Source organism: Polypterus senegalus, chromosome 3 (assembly GCF_016835505.1).
Source record: "Polypterus senegalus isolate Bchr_013 chromosome 3, ASM1683550v1, whole genome shotgun sequence".
In the NCBI taxonomy this organism is placed as follows: Eukaryota; Metazoa; Chordata; class Cladistia; order Polypteriformes; family Polypteridae; genus Polypterus; species Polypterus senegalus.
The window spans coordinates 268,929,632-268,946,909 of record NC_053156.1 but is presented as its reverse complement, the minus strand read 5'-3'; the positions used below and the strand labels follow the sequence as shown (position 1 = coordinate 268,946,909).

Here is a 17,278-nt window from a genome sequence, read left to right as displayed (position 1 = left end):
CTTCACTAAACTGGTATTATGTCTAGGATTCTGCCAAGGGAGATTGTGGTTACCAGTAATGTTGTACTGAAAGTGGATAGATAGAAGGCATCCTTACAGAATAATGAATTATTAATAGACTTGTTGAAATGTACTGCTGAATCTCGGTTATTTGCTGAACAGCTTTCCCCTGAAATGATGATTGTTATCATTTCTGGGTTTATGTATATTTATTTTAAACATTACTATGGATTTTTGTATAAATTCACCCAACTTTCTAGGTGACATTCCCTCTGTATGGTATTAATCTGTATGGTAAGTATCTTGCAACCTAAATCATAAAGACTGCCGCATTAGGTTTATTGTGCCTTGCAATTCACTAACACCCTGTCCTGCGTGGGTAACTGCCTTGCACTAGTTGCTGCCATCATAAGCATTGGCTCCTTGTTCCCTTGACTAGATAAGAGAAAAGTTCAGAATGAAAGAGAGAAATAAAAACCTGGGAGGAACCTGTGGAGATTCCTCTAGGTTACTACACAGGGGGTGCATTAAACTCTTTACTTGGTGAGTGTGAAAGGCCATGGAGGAAGACTGACCTCTGAATGCCAGCAGATACCTCATCAGCAGAAATGTCCTGGCCTGGGGGCAGGAGGAAGGGTGGGAGAGAGAAAGGAATAGAAAAGAAAAGAAGAGAAAGAAAGCAAGACAAGGCCTAGTGCTTTTGAAATCATCTCTGGGTTTAGGGCTGGAGGCACAGTGGGGTCAGTAGCAAGTGAGGGCCAACTCTGACCTTAACAGCCACATCAAGCCTGAAGCATGATAAGTCTAGAGTTATATAGAAGGTGGACAAGTTGGCAGGTAAGTCCCCTCGACAGAGAGGTTATCTACTTGAGAAGATCCTTCCATTGTACAACAGGGCATCAGTATTTGGTTTGTGTTCTTTTATGTATGACCCTTTCTATTATTTCTATTTTTTTTTTTTATTCAATATTTTTTTACTTGTAATAGATGCACTACGCCTGATTTTCAGATCTATTCAGCATTATTCCAGCTGCTTAGAGTTCTTCTTTCACAGTATGCTTATTATATTAATGCTTTGCAAATGCAAAATCCATTCTTATGCTAATAAATCTGCATTTGAATAAGAATTTATAAGCCTAAATTTTGTCAACAACCCTCTTAATACAGCAGAATGAGCTCCAGTTTTTGTGAGGGTCCTTCATCAGTGTTTTTTGTTAGTTACTTTTGTATGGGACCACTGAATAACATGATGTTCTTTCATAAAAATACAAAATTAAATGCACAACAACTTTAATAGTCATTATTCCATGGATTCTGTGTATTTTGTTCCATTCATTTTAGGATCTTTGTCTCACTACCACCCAAAACTGCACCTGCCCTTCACCGCTGCCACCCACACACAGATTAGACTAGACAGCTCAGCATTAATGCCAGTTAACGTCAAGATGAAGATCGCTTTCCACCTTGCTCTTTGTCATAGCTGAGCATTTTATTGTTTGCCACTCTCTAGTTTCCTGACACTTCATGAAAGACGGATACGATGCTAGGATGCCCTGAGCAGCATTTCTGTGGTACTGTTCCTCTTCTACTTATTCATACATTTTTATGTAGTACAGAGCAAAAAAACATTTATGCTTTCTTTGACATTTTCAGTACCTTTTAAATATTAATTTCCTTTTACATGACACACTCAAAGCTATTAATGTGCTGGGATGTTGCATCTTCTCCATGTGATAATGGAGGACTGGAGAAATACTCCAATGACAGAACTGGGCAATTGCAGTTATGTTCATAATGTGTCATTTGTTGGTAATTTGTTATGTAGCCTCCTTCAGACAGCTGCAGACCCTCACCTCACTGTACATGTTACAATGCCACGACATTGACTGGATCATGCTATACTGTACTGTAGCATCTCTAGTTTCCCATGGTGCATTTTTCTCTGTTTTGAACTCTGGCTTTTTACAAGATCCTTCTAGTTGTGACCATTACATTGCTCTTTCTTGCTACATTAGTGTTACTGTTCATTTTATCTGTCAATTTTAGTTTCATATTGCCTTGTGATGGTACATATAGTTAGTGGTGTTTTTATATTGTCATGGTGGTTCAAACAGGTGTTTCAGTTGTGCAAAGTCACAATTATGAAGCTTCTTCAGAGGAGGGAATAATTATGATTTGTATAGTTATTTACTTATTCACATAGTAGTACTACAAAGTGTCATTGGGTGAGCTAACCTTTCCAGCATCTACTACCTTCTGTTCAGGTTTGAGCATTGTGTTCAGGACGTCCTTCCTGATATTTTTACTTTATGGCCATGTCTGGCAAGTGTGCTCTATACTAAAAAAATGGAGTTATTGTAAGTGTTCAGGTTAATATCTGTTCACAAACACAGATGTGGCCTCCACAGAAATTGAGAAACGCAAAGGTGTCCATATATTTGCATTAATTTTTTTAGGTAATATTTTTGTCCAAGGTAATGTTTCCAGCAGTCCAGTTGTTTATGTATGTGAATGTCTTTCATGGAGTCTTGGTGCAGGGACTCTTACTAGGACACACCGTGAGTCAGAGGCAGACACTGAACAGGCAAGGTTGTGTTTCCAGCCCAGTGCTTTAGCCATTAGGCCAATCTGGCTAGTCTTTCTAAGAAACTTGACCAGTGCTTTCAGTTTTGCTGGTTCAATTATTACAAAATGCATACAATAACAATAAATTAAAATATTTGGTTTTGTTGTAGCTGCATTTCTTCTATTGCCTTATTATTACTTTTTATATACAGTAGATAGATAAATAGATACTTTTTTAATCCCCAAGGGGAAATTCACATAATCCAGCAGCAGTATACTGATAAAAAACAATATTAAATTAAAGAGTAATAAAAATGCAGCTTTAACAGACAATAACTTTGAATAATGTTAACGTTTAAAGGGTGGAATTGAAGAGTCACATAGTGTGAGGGAGGAACGATCTCCTTAGTCTGTCAGTGGAGCAGGATGGTGACAGCAGTCTGTCGCTAAAGCTGCTCCTCTGTCTGGAGATGACACTGTTCAGTGGATTCTCCATGATGGACTGAAGCCTGCTCAGCGCCCATCGCTCTGCCACGGATGTCAAACTGCCCAGCTCCGTGCCTACAATAAAGCCTGCCTTCCTTTCCAGTTTGTCCAGGTGTGAGGCGTCTCTCTTCTTTATGCTGCATCCCCAGCACACCACCGCATAGAAGAGGGCGCTTGACACAAACGTCTGATAGAACATCTGCGGCATCTTATTGCAGATGTTGAAAGATGCCAGCCTTCTAAGGAAGTATAGTCGACTCTGTCCTCTCTTGCGCAGAGCATCAGTATTGGCAGTCCAGTCCAGTTTATCATCTAGCTGCACTCCCAGGTATTTATAGGTCTGTACCCTCTGCACACAGTCACCTCTGATGATCACGGGGTCCATGAGGGGCCTGGGCCTCCCAAAATCCACCACCAGCTCCTTGGTTTTGCTGGTGTTCAGGTGTAAGTGTTAATCACACCATTTAACAAAGTTCTTGATTAGGTTCCTATACTCCTCTTCCTGCCCACTTCTGATATAAATATAAACAAGAAAAAAAGAGCAAGGTACAGGCCTTATGACTCTGACCACCAAAGCAACACATACAGGAAGTTGAATGAGTTTAATATCCAAGGCTGTAGGTTTCCATTCTCCCAAGGTTTCTGTTGCTCATTTACTCGCAACTTTGTGTTTTTCATTCATGTCTTTTGTACTACCTGTTGCATTAGATCTCGCCTCTAAATTAATGCCATGACACCTTTAAATTAAGAAGCATTTAATCATGATAGCGTAACTCAAGCTAGCTTGGTCTCCTGTTCGGTTTGATTCAGTTTGTAGAAGTCTTTACAGCTGATCTGCAATGAGAAGTGAAGCTAAGTGACACCTTTTATTGACTAATTGAGCAGATTACACTATGCAAGCTTTCGAGGCAGCTAGCCTGAAGAAGGGGCCTGTGCTACCTCAAAAGCTTGCATATTGTAATCTGCTCAATTAGCCAATAAAAGGTGTCACTTAGCCATTATGAATGCAATGAGAAGTGAAGCTAACCTGGTAAAACACCCTTCTACTACTTGTATCTTATCTGAACTTTAGGCTAAGACAGCAGCATCCTCATTTTTTGCTGACACAGATAAGTCAAGTGCGAGTTTTCAATGAAGGGTTGGATCATAATAGAAAGAATTAAGGCATTTAATGAAGAATATGCTTTTTACACAAATGTACTTTCAGCCACTTGAGTTGTTGCATAGCCCATTGAACTACACTGTCAAATCTCTATAGAATGTACACAAACAGCTGAGCCATAGTCTTGAAACACTGCTGACTTTGAACGCTCTTGTGCAATGAAGAAACAAATGGTGCATCTGATTGGGGACTGGTCTCATTACCCAACTGTTTTCTCCCACTGTTTTTACTTTAGTGGGCTTGTATTTCAAAGTTGTTCTTCATATCATTTTTAATATTTCACTTTTTTTCTTGCCTTTCTTGTTACCATTGAACAAACCTTCTGTATGATTCAAATTAATGGAGCCTTTGTGGTATTTGTTCAGTTATTTTAAACGTTTGCTATAACAGATATTACTGCCTTTAACACTGGTGGTTCTGTTGCTTTTAATGCTTTAATTTAAGAGTGTAGTTTTGTATTGAAATCTTTGCTTTAAAATGGTGTGGTTATACATGTGGCATTTGTTGTGAAGTGACCAAGTCAGTACCAGTATTACTTGTTCACTTTGAACGGGTATGTATTGGCATATTGCTGAAAAATTGTGACTTTCCACTACCTGTATATTCTAACAACAACATTTATTTATATAGCACATTTTCATACAAGAAAAAATGTAGCTGAAAGTGCTTTACAAAATGAAGAATAGAAAAATAGAAGACACAATAAAAAATAAAAATAAGTCAACATTAATTAACATAGAATAAGTAAGGTCCGATGGCCAGGGTGGACAGAAAAAAACAAAAAAAAACTCCAAAAGCTGGAGAAAAAAAAAATCTGCAGGGATTCCAGACCACGAGACCGTCCGGTCCCCTCTGGGCAATCTACTTAACATAAGTCAAACAGTCCTCTTTGTATTTAGGGTTTTCATGGAAGGACCTGATGATGATGGTCACGTAGACTTCTGGCTTTCAGTCCATCAATGTTGGTGCATCATGATGCTTTGAGTAGGTGGTGGTGGCGCAGGCCGCCACCACAAAGAAACCGGAAAAGAAACAGAAGAGAGTTGGGGTCAGTATGGATTTTAGAGCCACTGTGAATAGTTATTATGATGAATTGAACATACAGAGTATCAGGATTAAGTTAAAGTGAAGTTATGAGAAAGCCATGTTAAAGTAATGTGTTTTCAGCAGTGTTTTAAAGTGCTCTACTGTATTAGCCTGGCGAATTCCTATTGGCAGGCTATTCCAGATTTTAGGTGCATAGCAGCAGAAGACCGCCTCACCACTTCTTTTAAGTTTAGCTTTTGGAATTATAAGGAGACACTCATTTGAAGATCTGAGGTTACGATTTGGAATATAAGGTGTCAGACATTCCGATATATAAGATGGAGCGAGATTATTCAAGGCCTTATAAACCATAAGCAGTATTTTAAAGTCAATCCTGAATGACACAGGCAACCAGTGTAGTGACATTAAAACTGGAGAAATGTGCTCGGATTTTCTTTTCCTAGTTAGGATTCTAGCAGCTGCATTCTGCACTAGTTGCAAGTGATTTATGTCTTTTTTGGGTAGTCCTGAGAGGAGTGCGTTACAGTAATCTAGTCGACTGAAAACAAACGCGTGAACTAATTTCTCAGCATCTTTCAATGATATAAGAGGTCTAACTTTTGCTATGTTTCTTAAGTGAAAAAATGCTGTCCTAGTGGTCTGATTAATATGCGATTTAAAATTCAGATTACAGTCAACAGTTACCCCTAAGTTTTTTACTTCCGTCTTAACTTTAAATCCTAATGCATCAAGTTTATTTCTGATAACCTCATTGAATCTAAGAATTTCTTGTACGAAAATGGCTAGTGTGTTGTAAGGTTGTCACAAAGTTTTGAGGTTAGTTTGCTTACTCTCATATTAAGACCTTGTGTGTAGTTTCTATAAATCCTGTAAACACTTCAGATAAATACACTCTTGTTTGGGTCTGCTTATCTTTCTACCCTTCTACTGCACTAATGTGCTGTGCCATAACTCATCTGCTTCCGTTCAGGCTGTAAAACTCCACTGAATCGTTTAGCCATTATTGAGCTGAGGGTTTTTTTCATCTTGACTGTCATGTCTACAGTCCTAACCTTGTTGTGCTCTATTTTAGAATTGATCTCTCATGAGCGAGTGTTTTAGCGAGAGCTTTACTGAGCTACCCCTCTGTGCAGGGCTGGTCCCTGCCTTGATTCCAGTGTTTATAATCTCCATGGATCTCAAAACTGCAAATTTCTGTAGGTCAGTTTGGATAAAAACATCCCCTAAATAATACCAATGATCAACTGTGAAGTTATCATTTCAATATTTAATGTATTTTAGTTGTGACAGCTGTAAACACTTACTGTATTCCAGTTTATATGAAACAAGAACCTGGCTGTGCCATTTCATGCTCTGGCTTATAATTTTTGACTAATGGAAGAAATCATAAAATCACTAGTTAATATGTCTACACATGCTTACCCCATCCATATTCAGTCCTCGTAACGCTTAATGAATGCTTCACAGATCTTCTATGACACCTTGGTACCTTGTTGCCAGTAGATCAGAATACAGGTTTTGTGCAGTGGTGAGCAGTTTCTCTGAAGTGTTAATTTTCTGTATTTGAAGTGTGAAAATGTGGTTGTGTTTTTCAGTTCACTTTCACACAAAACCCCTTTGAATCTAACACCTTTTCATCTCCATCTTCTAATTTATGTGTGTGAAGTTTTTAAATTGTCTAGTAGCCAGTACATTGTTGTTGTTGTGGAAGTGAGAGGATCTCCGATTCATATTACACTGCCACCTTGCCACCTCGCTCTTTTTTATTAAGTCACTTTACTTTTCTGTTTTTCTCTAGGTAAGTTGCGGTATACTTCTCACATAATAGTGCCAGTTGCTGTAAAATGTGTGGTGTAATGTAAAATTTGTCAGTTTATATTTTTAAAATTACTTTGACATTGCATTATTATCACTTAAACAGACTGTGTAACAGTGATTGTGTGCTGTGTATTTGAAGGTGAAGTAAAAGCTGATTGGTACATTAACCTTATTTTTAAGCAGCCTCATTTTTATAACTCTTTTTACTCCCTCTTCTAATTGTACAGAAGCTGAAGGAGTATCTCGAAGGCAGAAACCTAATCACCAAGCTTCAGGCCAAGCATGACCTGATCCAGAAGACCCTTGGGGAAAGTAAGAATTTTCTTTTCTATTTTTTTTTTTTTTTTTTTGGAACAGGCCTAGCTTTGTGTGTGATGCCATTACAGTCCTCATACTTTCAGTCTATTCCTAAACCTCTCCATGTCTCACTTGAAATGCCTAATTCAGCAAAACCGTTTTAAGATTTTTATTCTTTCACTGATTTAAGTTATGCCCCAACTCTTTGGAAATTTCACAGTCCTCCTTGGCAATCCTATGATATATCTCAATGAAGAGAGTAGAGAATAAGGTTTGCTGTATCCCAGGACTGATATTGCTGTGGACAGTGTGGTGAAATAGGGCAAAGACTGGTCACTTCTGGAGTGTCTTTACCAAGGTGTCACCCTGTATTAGCACTATTGGACTTCTGACCCAGAAATGATCTTCATGGTTGACTGCTAGATGGTGCTGCAGTTACAGTGTTACTAGAGAGTACCCTTGGGCAGTGTCAGCCAAACTACTCTGCTGTCTAGTCCGATAACCATTTAAATCTCTGTTCCTGTTGGTCACTTTTCTGATTTTTTTTTTTGGCCTTGATGTAGGGCTTGCTTTTACTTATTGGAATTGTCTATGGACACACAACCCATTGAGTAAATGCCTGTTGTGTATGTCCTGGGTTCCTGTATTCAATTGCTGTTTCCTGTCTTCTACTCATTAGGTAGAATAAGCATGCAGGTCACATACGCTTGAGCAGGCACAGTAACTGCAGCTTTCCATAAAAGTGGCATTTGTGTCAGTACTTGAGTTGGTATTGTGCTTTTTCTCCTCAGACTTATTGTTTAGTTTTAAAATAATAATCTTTAACTATAGCAATCTCTCATGTTGGGACATCCGCTGCCCCACTACTTTGAGACGGGAATGCTGATCATGGATAGCAGAATCCTATTGTTTTGTAGCATACACTTTTGGGCCGCCCATGCTCTTGTCTGGCAAGCAAGCAGGAAGGATACCAGGCAACCAGGGGTTTAGCCTGAAAGAGGATTGTTTTTGGTGGGGGGTGGGTGGGGTCGTCAAGGGCGGGATTCAGACAAAGCCTGCAGTGCAGCTGTTTTCGTTTCCTCCCCTTGGAGCCCTGCCTAACTTTTTTTGCATTTTTATCTTTGCCTTTAGGCCAAAGAACTGACTGCTCCATTTCCAGGTAGGTGTGGCATCGAAATGGAAAACTGTTGCACACGTACAGTAGCACACACACAAATTTAACCCATTAAAGTCAAAAGTTAAATTAATGCAAAAACATCCGAGTATGGAGTGAAAGTGTAGTTTTAGAGTATAGACATAGATAAATGAAGCAGACTATATTTCTGTGCACTTTTGTGCAAGACTTTTTTTTTAAAAATATGAAGTTAAGAAAATTATATTAATAAAATTAGATCATGAATTTGAATTACTATAAACAGAAAAAGGCCACTCATATGTAACAAAGTGCCAAATCTTAATATCCTGTATAAATTGCATTATATATATTGTACTGTATATGCAATTTTATAATAAACCTGTACTCTTAGTGCCTAAAAGATGTGGTATAAGATCAAAACCATTGCTTACATTTAGTTATTTCTGTACTTAAAAGTTCTTTACTTCTTCTTCTCTACTTAAAGATTCTTAAATTCTTATATACTTAAAGATTCTTAGCTTCTTCTTCTGTATGCTTTAAGCATACGGCACAGCACTTAAATTAAGTGCTGTTTTCTTACATATTTACTACATAGGAATGTGCCCAGGCACGGTTTTAAAACCTTATGCCTTCCATACCTTACTCAAGGCAAGGCTGTCACTATAATCATTGCTTACAACTAGAATTCTTTTCTTCTTAAAAACGCAGTTATGTGGATTCACACCAAAAGCTCAAAATTACATTTTGATTATGTCATTAATAGAAATTCAATACATTATCACAAAAGGTAAATACATGATCAAATATCAAATGCACAAAAATAAAATTAAATTGTTGCAACTGTAAGTGCACAAATCAGTGGACTGACACTGTACCTAGTGTTGCTTTCTGTGCTGTTAAGATAGATGGGAGCTCACTGCAACCAGTTCATGATGGAGACAAGGTTATTTTGGACAGAGGGATGCTTGTGATGGATGTCATCTGCCAGAATTATCAATATTTTTGTATGCTGTATGGCACATTGTTGAGTGCCCACTCTTAGGATGAATAATGGATGAGTTGGGATGAAACTAGTATAAGCCTGAATTATATTTTTCTTGTCTCTGTTGCCATTTAGCCTTAGCCATTTTTTTTTTCCATTTATTTATTTATATTTAGGTCCTTTCTGGGGCTAATTATAAAAATTATACACACATTTTTGTGAATACTGCAATATTTCTTGTTGAAGATTGTATATTGTTGCATCATAGATCTTAACAGTATCCATCCATTATCCAACCCACTATATCCTAACTACAGGTTCACAGGGGTCTGCTGGAGCCAATCCCAACCAACACAGGGAGCAAGGCAGGAAACAAACCTCGGGCAGGGCACACACACACAAACACACACACACCCCCCAAGCACACACTAGGGACAATTTCGGATCGCTAATGCACCTAACCTGCATGTCTTTGGACTGTGGGAGGAAACCCACGCAGACACGGGGAGAAAATACAAACTCCACACAGGGAAGATCCAGGAAGCAAACCCAGGTCTCCATACTGCATGGCAGCAGTGCTACCACTGCGCCACCGTGCTGCCCCATCAGTATTGTACATCCTCTTCATTCTTGCAGTGTATTGCATTGTGTTTTAGACTACAAAATATGCTGCCTTTAGGAAGTGCATTCAGTTTGTAAAATTCTGAGCCATTGCTGAGTGGTAGAAAGTACAAAATGTGAATTTGGTTAAAGTAGGGTGCACAGCTAAAGTAGGTAATCTCCGCTATCAGCCACAAAACCAGAAGGTGAGCAAGGAACCAGTACAAGGAAAGGTGGCTTATAAACAGTGGCTCTGTTTGAGAGATTGACTGAAGTAAAATTATAGAAGCTTACCGAACAGCTCTAGGGTCTAACTGGTGAGCCACTGATTTTATTATTATTTTTTTTTCCATCTTAAAATGTAATATGAAAATCTGTAAGGCAGCACAAAGCCAGAGTGAGACTCTCTAGCAGAATTTAGAGTTTGCTGCATTGCATATTATCTTAAATTAACTGATCTGTTTTTTGTTTGAATATGTGCTGTAACAGACTGTTTAAAATGTCATTTTCCTTTTTCTTTCTCCTCCCTATCACAATATAGCAGCAGTGGAAGAAGAGATTCGACCGTGCGCAAGCAGGTAATTTTTACTGATTTATACCAGTATGTCCCCTTTACTGATTTTATCATTTTTCTTTGCTTAATAAGCAAAAATGTGTGCTGTCCAGACTAAGCATGGTTTCAAGATTTCATCTGAGCTGAAATCAGAAACAGCGCCAATATCTTTACAGTATTCATGTTTCTGGCACAGGCATTTCTCTCAGCACTTTGGGTGTGAAAAGAAGAGTCTGCTTGTATATTTGGGAGCCATTGTAGCATTATGTCACAGACTCCAAAAAACACTGCTGTGTGCATTTGCCTCAAGTTTAAAGTTAAACTGTATGCGTGCACTGAAATTGCAGATTCAAGACCACCACATTAGTGGAATGCATATATAGAACATGGCAGGGAAACTCTCTTACTGCTGAATCTGATGTAGACGATCTGTGCTGGTGGACTGGGATGAAGAGCCTCAAAGCTGGCTGCAGTGTGACATGCTGACACCAACCTAGGCACATGGCTTTCACACTACAGTATGCATACTTGGTAGTAGCTTTTAGAATCTTTAATGTTTCTACATTTCCAGACCAGTCATGTTTAGCATTCAGTTTTAGAGTAATTATTGGGCAACCTTACACAACATTTCTGGTCTCCTTTTATTTTTGTTGTTTTTAAAATGACAAGAAAAATGAAGTTGTGCCAAGACCACTGATGTGTTTGCATTTAACTTCTATATTATTTGATGTCTGTATAAAAAGATGTTTTGTATTGTCATACAGTGTGCTACTCCAAGTTCCCCTTAGCAGAGCTGTAGTAATCATACATTTTACAAAAAAAGCCCTTTTTATTCAAAAAGGGTCTGCAGCACGTTAACTAGACCTCCTGAGCCAAGCCTTCTGCTCATTATTGACTAGAGGTTATTGCATCAGTATGGGACTCCCAGGAATGCTAAAGTGAACCCTGGTAGGACTGAAGGCATTTGGTATTTTATAAAGGATTTAGCAGACAAAAAAATGAATTTGTATCCTTTGGCAAGGACACAGAGCAAAGTCTTGCAGCAAAGATAATTACTTTAAGCAAATTTCAAACTCTGTGCTTTGAATAGTCTGTGGTTTTGAGTTTTCAAAATAAAAATAAATTCGTATTAAAGCTTCCATTTCAGTTTGCAACAGATGCACCAGTCTCTGGGTTATTAGACAGCTTCTCCATGGCTAAGTAACAGATATGTCTGCTGTCTCGTATCAGCTGAACAACCCGTTTAACCCTCTGAGAGCAGCAAGCCTACAGCATAAGCACCACAAACAAAAGACTTTTCGTGTTTTAGAAACAAGTGTTTTTATGATTAGACAGAAAACCTTTTGGGTGTGATTATTTTTGCATTCAGTTGCAGATTTTGCATAACATTAATTGTTGACGGGGTGTGTGGGTGCGTGTTGCTGGCACCGACAGACTGGCAGCAGTGAATGTATGCAGTAAGAGTCTGAGATTGGCTAATTGGTGGGGTGTGTAATTGGGGCTGAGGTGTGCGAGATGGAGCGTGTGGCAGTGAAAATTGTGTTGACTGGTGATGCAGAATAACTGAGACTGTGAGACAGCAGGATTGAGTGTGAACATTGTGGGATTGCCTGATTAATTGGATTCTGCGTGTCTGAAACCTTATGTGAGCAAAATCTTGAAACTTAATACTTGGTGACAGAGTGTGACAGATATGATTATTGTATGAACAATGATATGGACTGCCTGACAAGTTTGCCTGTAATAATGGGTTATATGAAGTGGCAAATATCTGGACAGTAGTGGTAGTAGTAGTAGTACGACGTACATGTGTATAGACCACTAATTGTACTTCGTTATAATGGGGTATGTGGACTGGTAACATGTGAGTGGAAAAGAGTTTCATGGACTGGTTCATGAGTATAGTAATGGGATGGACTGTTGATTTAGTGACAACAAGCTGGTGTGGAGGCTGTCTGTGGTGATTGGAATGTCAGTTAGGTGACATTGTGTACATTTGTTTGTGGAACTGTTGCTTTTGTTGTATATATGATACTGCAATTGATTATTAAAATGTCTGTTTGAATCCTGTCTTGACAGATTCGGGCCCATGCTATTTAATTGGTTGACTACTTCAAGTTAAGCGAAAATTAGGTTTTAAATGTTCTAACTTTATTGTATTATAGATACAGTATATTAAGATATAATACATTGTAGTTGCAACAATTACTGTACTTTTTGTACAATGAGTTTGTGCAAATTCCAGGCCTGTCTTGGGACCTTGAAAGCAGATCTGCAGGATGTGCTGAGGAGAAAAGCTGCACTGCCCTCGTTTGCTATATTTCAACTTTAACCCTCTCAATGCCACTAATGCTGGTCCCTTCAATACGTGCTTTCCATTTATTATGAATGCATTGCCAGTTGAAGAGGTGTGTGCGTATGTAAAGTATATTATATATAAACACATTTTTTAATACATATGATAACATAGTAGTTAGTGGACTTACAATTCCAGGAGACTGTGTTCAAGTACTGATTTATTTGTGTGGAGTTTAAACATTTCCCTTGAGTCTGTGTGGCATTTATTGTTGCGTGAGTCTGCCTTGTGTGTGTATTGGCATCCCATCCAGAGTTGGTTTCTCCATTGCATTCAATGGTCTGGCTAGCTCTAGGCCTAACATTGAAGCAAGTAGGTCCAGCCAATGAATAGATAAATGGATCTGCTCCAGAACTGTGTTACTTTGGTTGATATCACTATCAATGTATTGAAAGTGACTCGAAATGCGCACACTGCTCAGACAAAAATGATGTCTCAGATGTTCAGCAGGACAGATAGAGCTGCCACCCTCACTGAAAATGAAAGTAAAAACCAACAGCCATCAGTTTGCCTTTTCTTTGCAGGATTCAAGCCAAGTCATTCCATTGATGGTGGAAAGTTGCATTCGTTTCATCAGTCGGCATGGTAGGCTGTCACTTTATGTTTTCATTACCTATAGATAGATAATTTTTTCTTTAACAATGTCATGTGATTTATGATATGTCATCTTAGTGGTTAACAAAGAATCCATTGTTGTCTTAACTCTTTTGGCAAGAAGGGGGAGTTAGCCTGATTTCTGGGATGACTGGCCTTTGGCAACATGGAAGCACTGTAGAACAAATGAGCTGCCCAGGTTCTTCCCCTTTAAGTATGCAAGCATTAATCACAGTCGACCATATTCACTCATTTTGGGTTTGCTCAGTTAGTGTGGGCAGATGGAAAAGCTCCGTTCTTGTCATTTGTGCAGAGATGAAGAATTGAAGCTAGTGGACTGTGGAGTGTTTAACAAGATGTTGGCAACAAGTTCTCATCATTTATTAGTTAATTATTGCTATTTTAATTTTAGGCTTGCAGCACGAGGGTATCTTCAGGGTGTCTGGATCCCAGGTGGAAGTCAATGACATCAAGAATGCTTTTGAGAGAGGTTGGCAATGTTACAGCTAGATTTACACAAAATGTTTTTTATTAGCTATGAAGACAGAATAAATTAACAAGCTGTTTTGACTACTGCAGGTGAAGACCCTTTGGCTGGTGATCAGAATGATCATGACATGGACTCCATTGCCAGTGTACTTAAGCTGTACTTCAGAGGCCTAGAAAATACACTGTTTCCAAAAGAAATCTTCCATGATCTCATCTCATGTGTGTGTAAGTTCAGTAGTTCCTGTGTTAGTTTGCCTCAAGATCTTAAGTATGTTGTGCCCTTTGACATGCTATTTGTGATAACATTAAGGAGGATTTTCTTATCTATCTATCGATCTATCTACCTACCGTAAACCCTCTTTTATTGCGTTTAATCCGTTCCAGACTCTACCGCGAAGTAGGATTCTTGATAAATGAATTTCAGCGAAGTAGGTTTCTTTATTTATAAATCGAATATTTTCGCAGTTAGAGCTTAGAAAACCTGTTTACGACCTTCTAAATACGTTTTTTTTACATTATTAGAGCCCTCTAGACATGAAATAACACCCTTTAGTCAAAGGTTTAAACTGTGCTTCATGACAAGATAGATGACAGTTCCGTCTCACAATTAAAAGAATGCAAACATATCTTCCTCTTCAAAGGAGTGCGCATCAAGAGCAGAGAATGTCAGAGAGAAAGTGAGAGACAGAGAGAGAGAAAAGCAAACCATCAAAAATCAATACGTGCTGTTGGGCTTTTAAGTATGCGAAGCACCGCGATAAAGCGGCTGGAAGGAAGGGAGCAATGTGAAGGTAGTCTTTCAGCATTTTTTTAGAGGAGCGTCCGTATCCTCTAGGAAAACAGCCTCTGTGCAAACAGCCCCTCTGCTCACACCCCCTCCATCAGGAGCAGAGAATGTCAGAGAGAGTGAGAGAGGCAGAGAAAAGCAAACAATCAAAAATCAATACGTGCTGTTAGAGCTTTTAAGTATGCGAAGCACCGCACGGGAAGCATATCATATATCATTGAGGAGTTTTATTTAATACATAATACATGCTCTGATTGGGTAGTTTCTCAGCCATCCAGCAATAGCGTCCCTTGTATGAAATCAACTGGGCAAACCAACTGAGGAAGCATGTACCATTAAATTAAAAGACCCATTGTCCGCAGAAATCCGTGAACCAGCGAAAAATCTGTGATATATATTTAGATGTCCTTACATGTAAAATCCGTGATAGAGTGAAGCCGCGAAAGTCGAAGCGCGACATAGTGTGGGATCTATCTATCTATCTATCTATCTATCTATCTATCTATCATATAGGTTCATTCATATCTATCTATCTATCTATCTGACATGTCTTTTTGTGTGGTCTGCAGCAATGGAGAATCTCCAGGATCGTGCAACAAGCATCCGCAAGGTCCTTCTCTCCTTACCCAAATACACTTTGGTCATCATGAGATACCTGTTTGCCTTTCTCAACCAGTAAGTTTTTGATTGCTCATGAAATACATTGATACTAAAATTGTAATACACAAACTACAGATCATCACTTACCAGAGTTTCAGAAGGCTAACTGTAAATAAAGCAGGCTTTATAAAGTGTTTCACTTAAAAAAAAAAAAAAATAATAATAATTTAATCCTTTGTTTTACTTGTTCTATTCTTTCCTGACAGCCTGTCCCAGTACAGTGAAGAAAACATGATGGACCCCTACAACTTGGCAATCTGCTTTGGTCCTACACTGATGTCAGTCCCAGAAGGCCATGACCAGGTTACCTGCCAGGCACACGTCAACGAATTAATTAAAACAATAATCATTCACCATGAGACCATTTTCCCAGGTCAAAAGGAGTTGGAAGGACCAATATATGACCATGGAGGAAGCACAGAGGAATACTGGTAAGGGTACCTGATTGCTGTTAGTTTTTGTGTTGGGTCTTTTGGGCAAATCAACAAATGGCTGAGCTTCCCTGCTAACCAAAATAATACATCTTTAAAACATATTCATTTGCTTACTTGTTGATTCAGGTAAACAAGCATGTTATTATTTAATCCGAAGAAAATGTAATTGTACATTATATTAAATATTAGTTTTATAAGATTTATTGCTTAAAAAAATAATAAAAATACATATAAAAGTGTCTGTCAATTGCATGACCGTTCGGTGTATAAAAAAATATAAAGAGTACCTTTCAGCACGCCCTGCATTCTGCTCTAAAGTAATAATTCTCAGTCATTTCTTATATTTAACAATATCTTTATCTAACATTAAGGTTTGCTTACTTTAACTCTGAAGGTGTGCAGTCACATGCCAATGCTACAGTCTGTCCTTTCATGTACAGTGGTAACATACTATGGGAAATTACTAGGTGCAAGATTTTAAATAAAAAAATAAAAAAAAAGAAAGAAAACCTGATGATTTTTGGGCAAATTGGTCTTTGTTAAAAGTTGAGAAGAGCCTTTTATTGGAGAATGGAAGATTAGATGAATGAAGTATAAAGTATATAGATAAATAAAGTAAAACACTCGGGCTGTGTTTAATGTTCTCAGACTCCTAACTCACGGATTAGTAAGTCTGGTAGCTCTTTTGTTGATTTTTATTTTCTTCAGATACAGTCTCCTTTTGATGTAGAGACAAAAAGGCCTGCATGGTACTGCAGATGTGCACACGTTAGCTCATTGAATCACGTACAGTGGCTTCTCTAGAACTGTACTCTGCTCTCAGTGTACAGCTTGCGCTGCCATTAGTTCTGGACTGTAGACCAGCAGTCTTAATATGAATGAAAAGATTTTAATGATAATTAGTAATCCAATGCTGGAACATTTTAGGTAAATTCATTGCTCTCTTTGGTGAGTCTTGGTGTTGTCACATCTAGTCAACATCTTACAAAACATCACCACAGTTCACTTTTATCTTTCTTCATTGATATCTTAATACCAATGTAGTAAATTGATTAATTTATTTTAGAAGTGTTTCTGAAGTATTTGCAAGCAGTATGAAGTGTATAACATTCCTAATTTGAGCCAAATGTCGAAATTATATCCTTTAGCTGATTCAATGCCATTTAGTTTCTTTACAGCTACTGAAAACTCCGGAAAATTGAGCTATTAATATGCAAATTTGTATGCCTTTCTGTTAGCTCTGATGTTCAAAAACATGTTTCTACATGGCTTATACCATATAAAGCTGTCCTACACTCCTTTGTTTTCAGACC

The 17,278-nt window shown here is 38.3% G+C and overlaps 1 protein-coding gene across 8 annotated transcripts in view; it reads left to right on the top strand.

Annotated features, from left to right (window-relative positions):
- The window catches only part of srgap2 (SLIT-ROBO Rho GTPase activating protein 2), a 196,336-nt gene that overhangs the window by 161,955 nt on the left and 17,103 nt on the right, over positions 1-17,278 (top strand). For 7 of the 8 annotated variants that reach the window (XM_039749161.1, XM_039749158.1, XM_039749154.1 and 4 more), the window contains 8 exons: positions 7,306-7,390; positions 8,507-8,534; positions 10,634-10,670; positions 13,526-13,586; positions 14,008-14,085; positions 14,175-14,309; positions 15,441-15,546; positions 15,738-15,962. In XM_039749161.1, coding sequence (XP_039605095.1) covers positions 7,306-7,390; positions 8,507-8,534; positions 10,634-10,670; positions 13,526-13,586; positions 14,008-14,085; positions 14,175-14,309; positions 15,441-15,546; positions 15,738-15,962 — 755 coding nt within the window. The remainder of the gene's footprint in view (positions 1-7,305; positions 7,391-8,506; positions 8,535-10,633; positions 10,671-13,525; positions 13,587-14,007; positions 14,086-14,174; positions 14,310-15,440; positions 15,547-15,737; positions 15,963-17,278) is intronic. The other variant, XM_039749156.1, reaches the window with a different exon arrangement.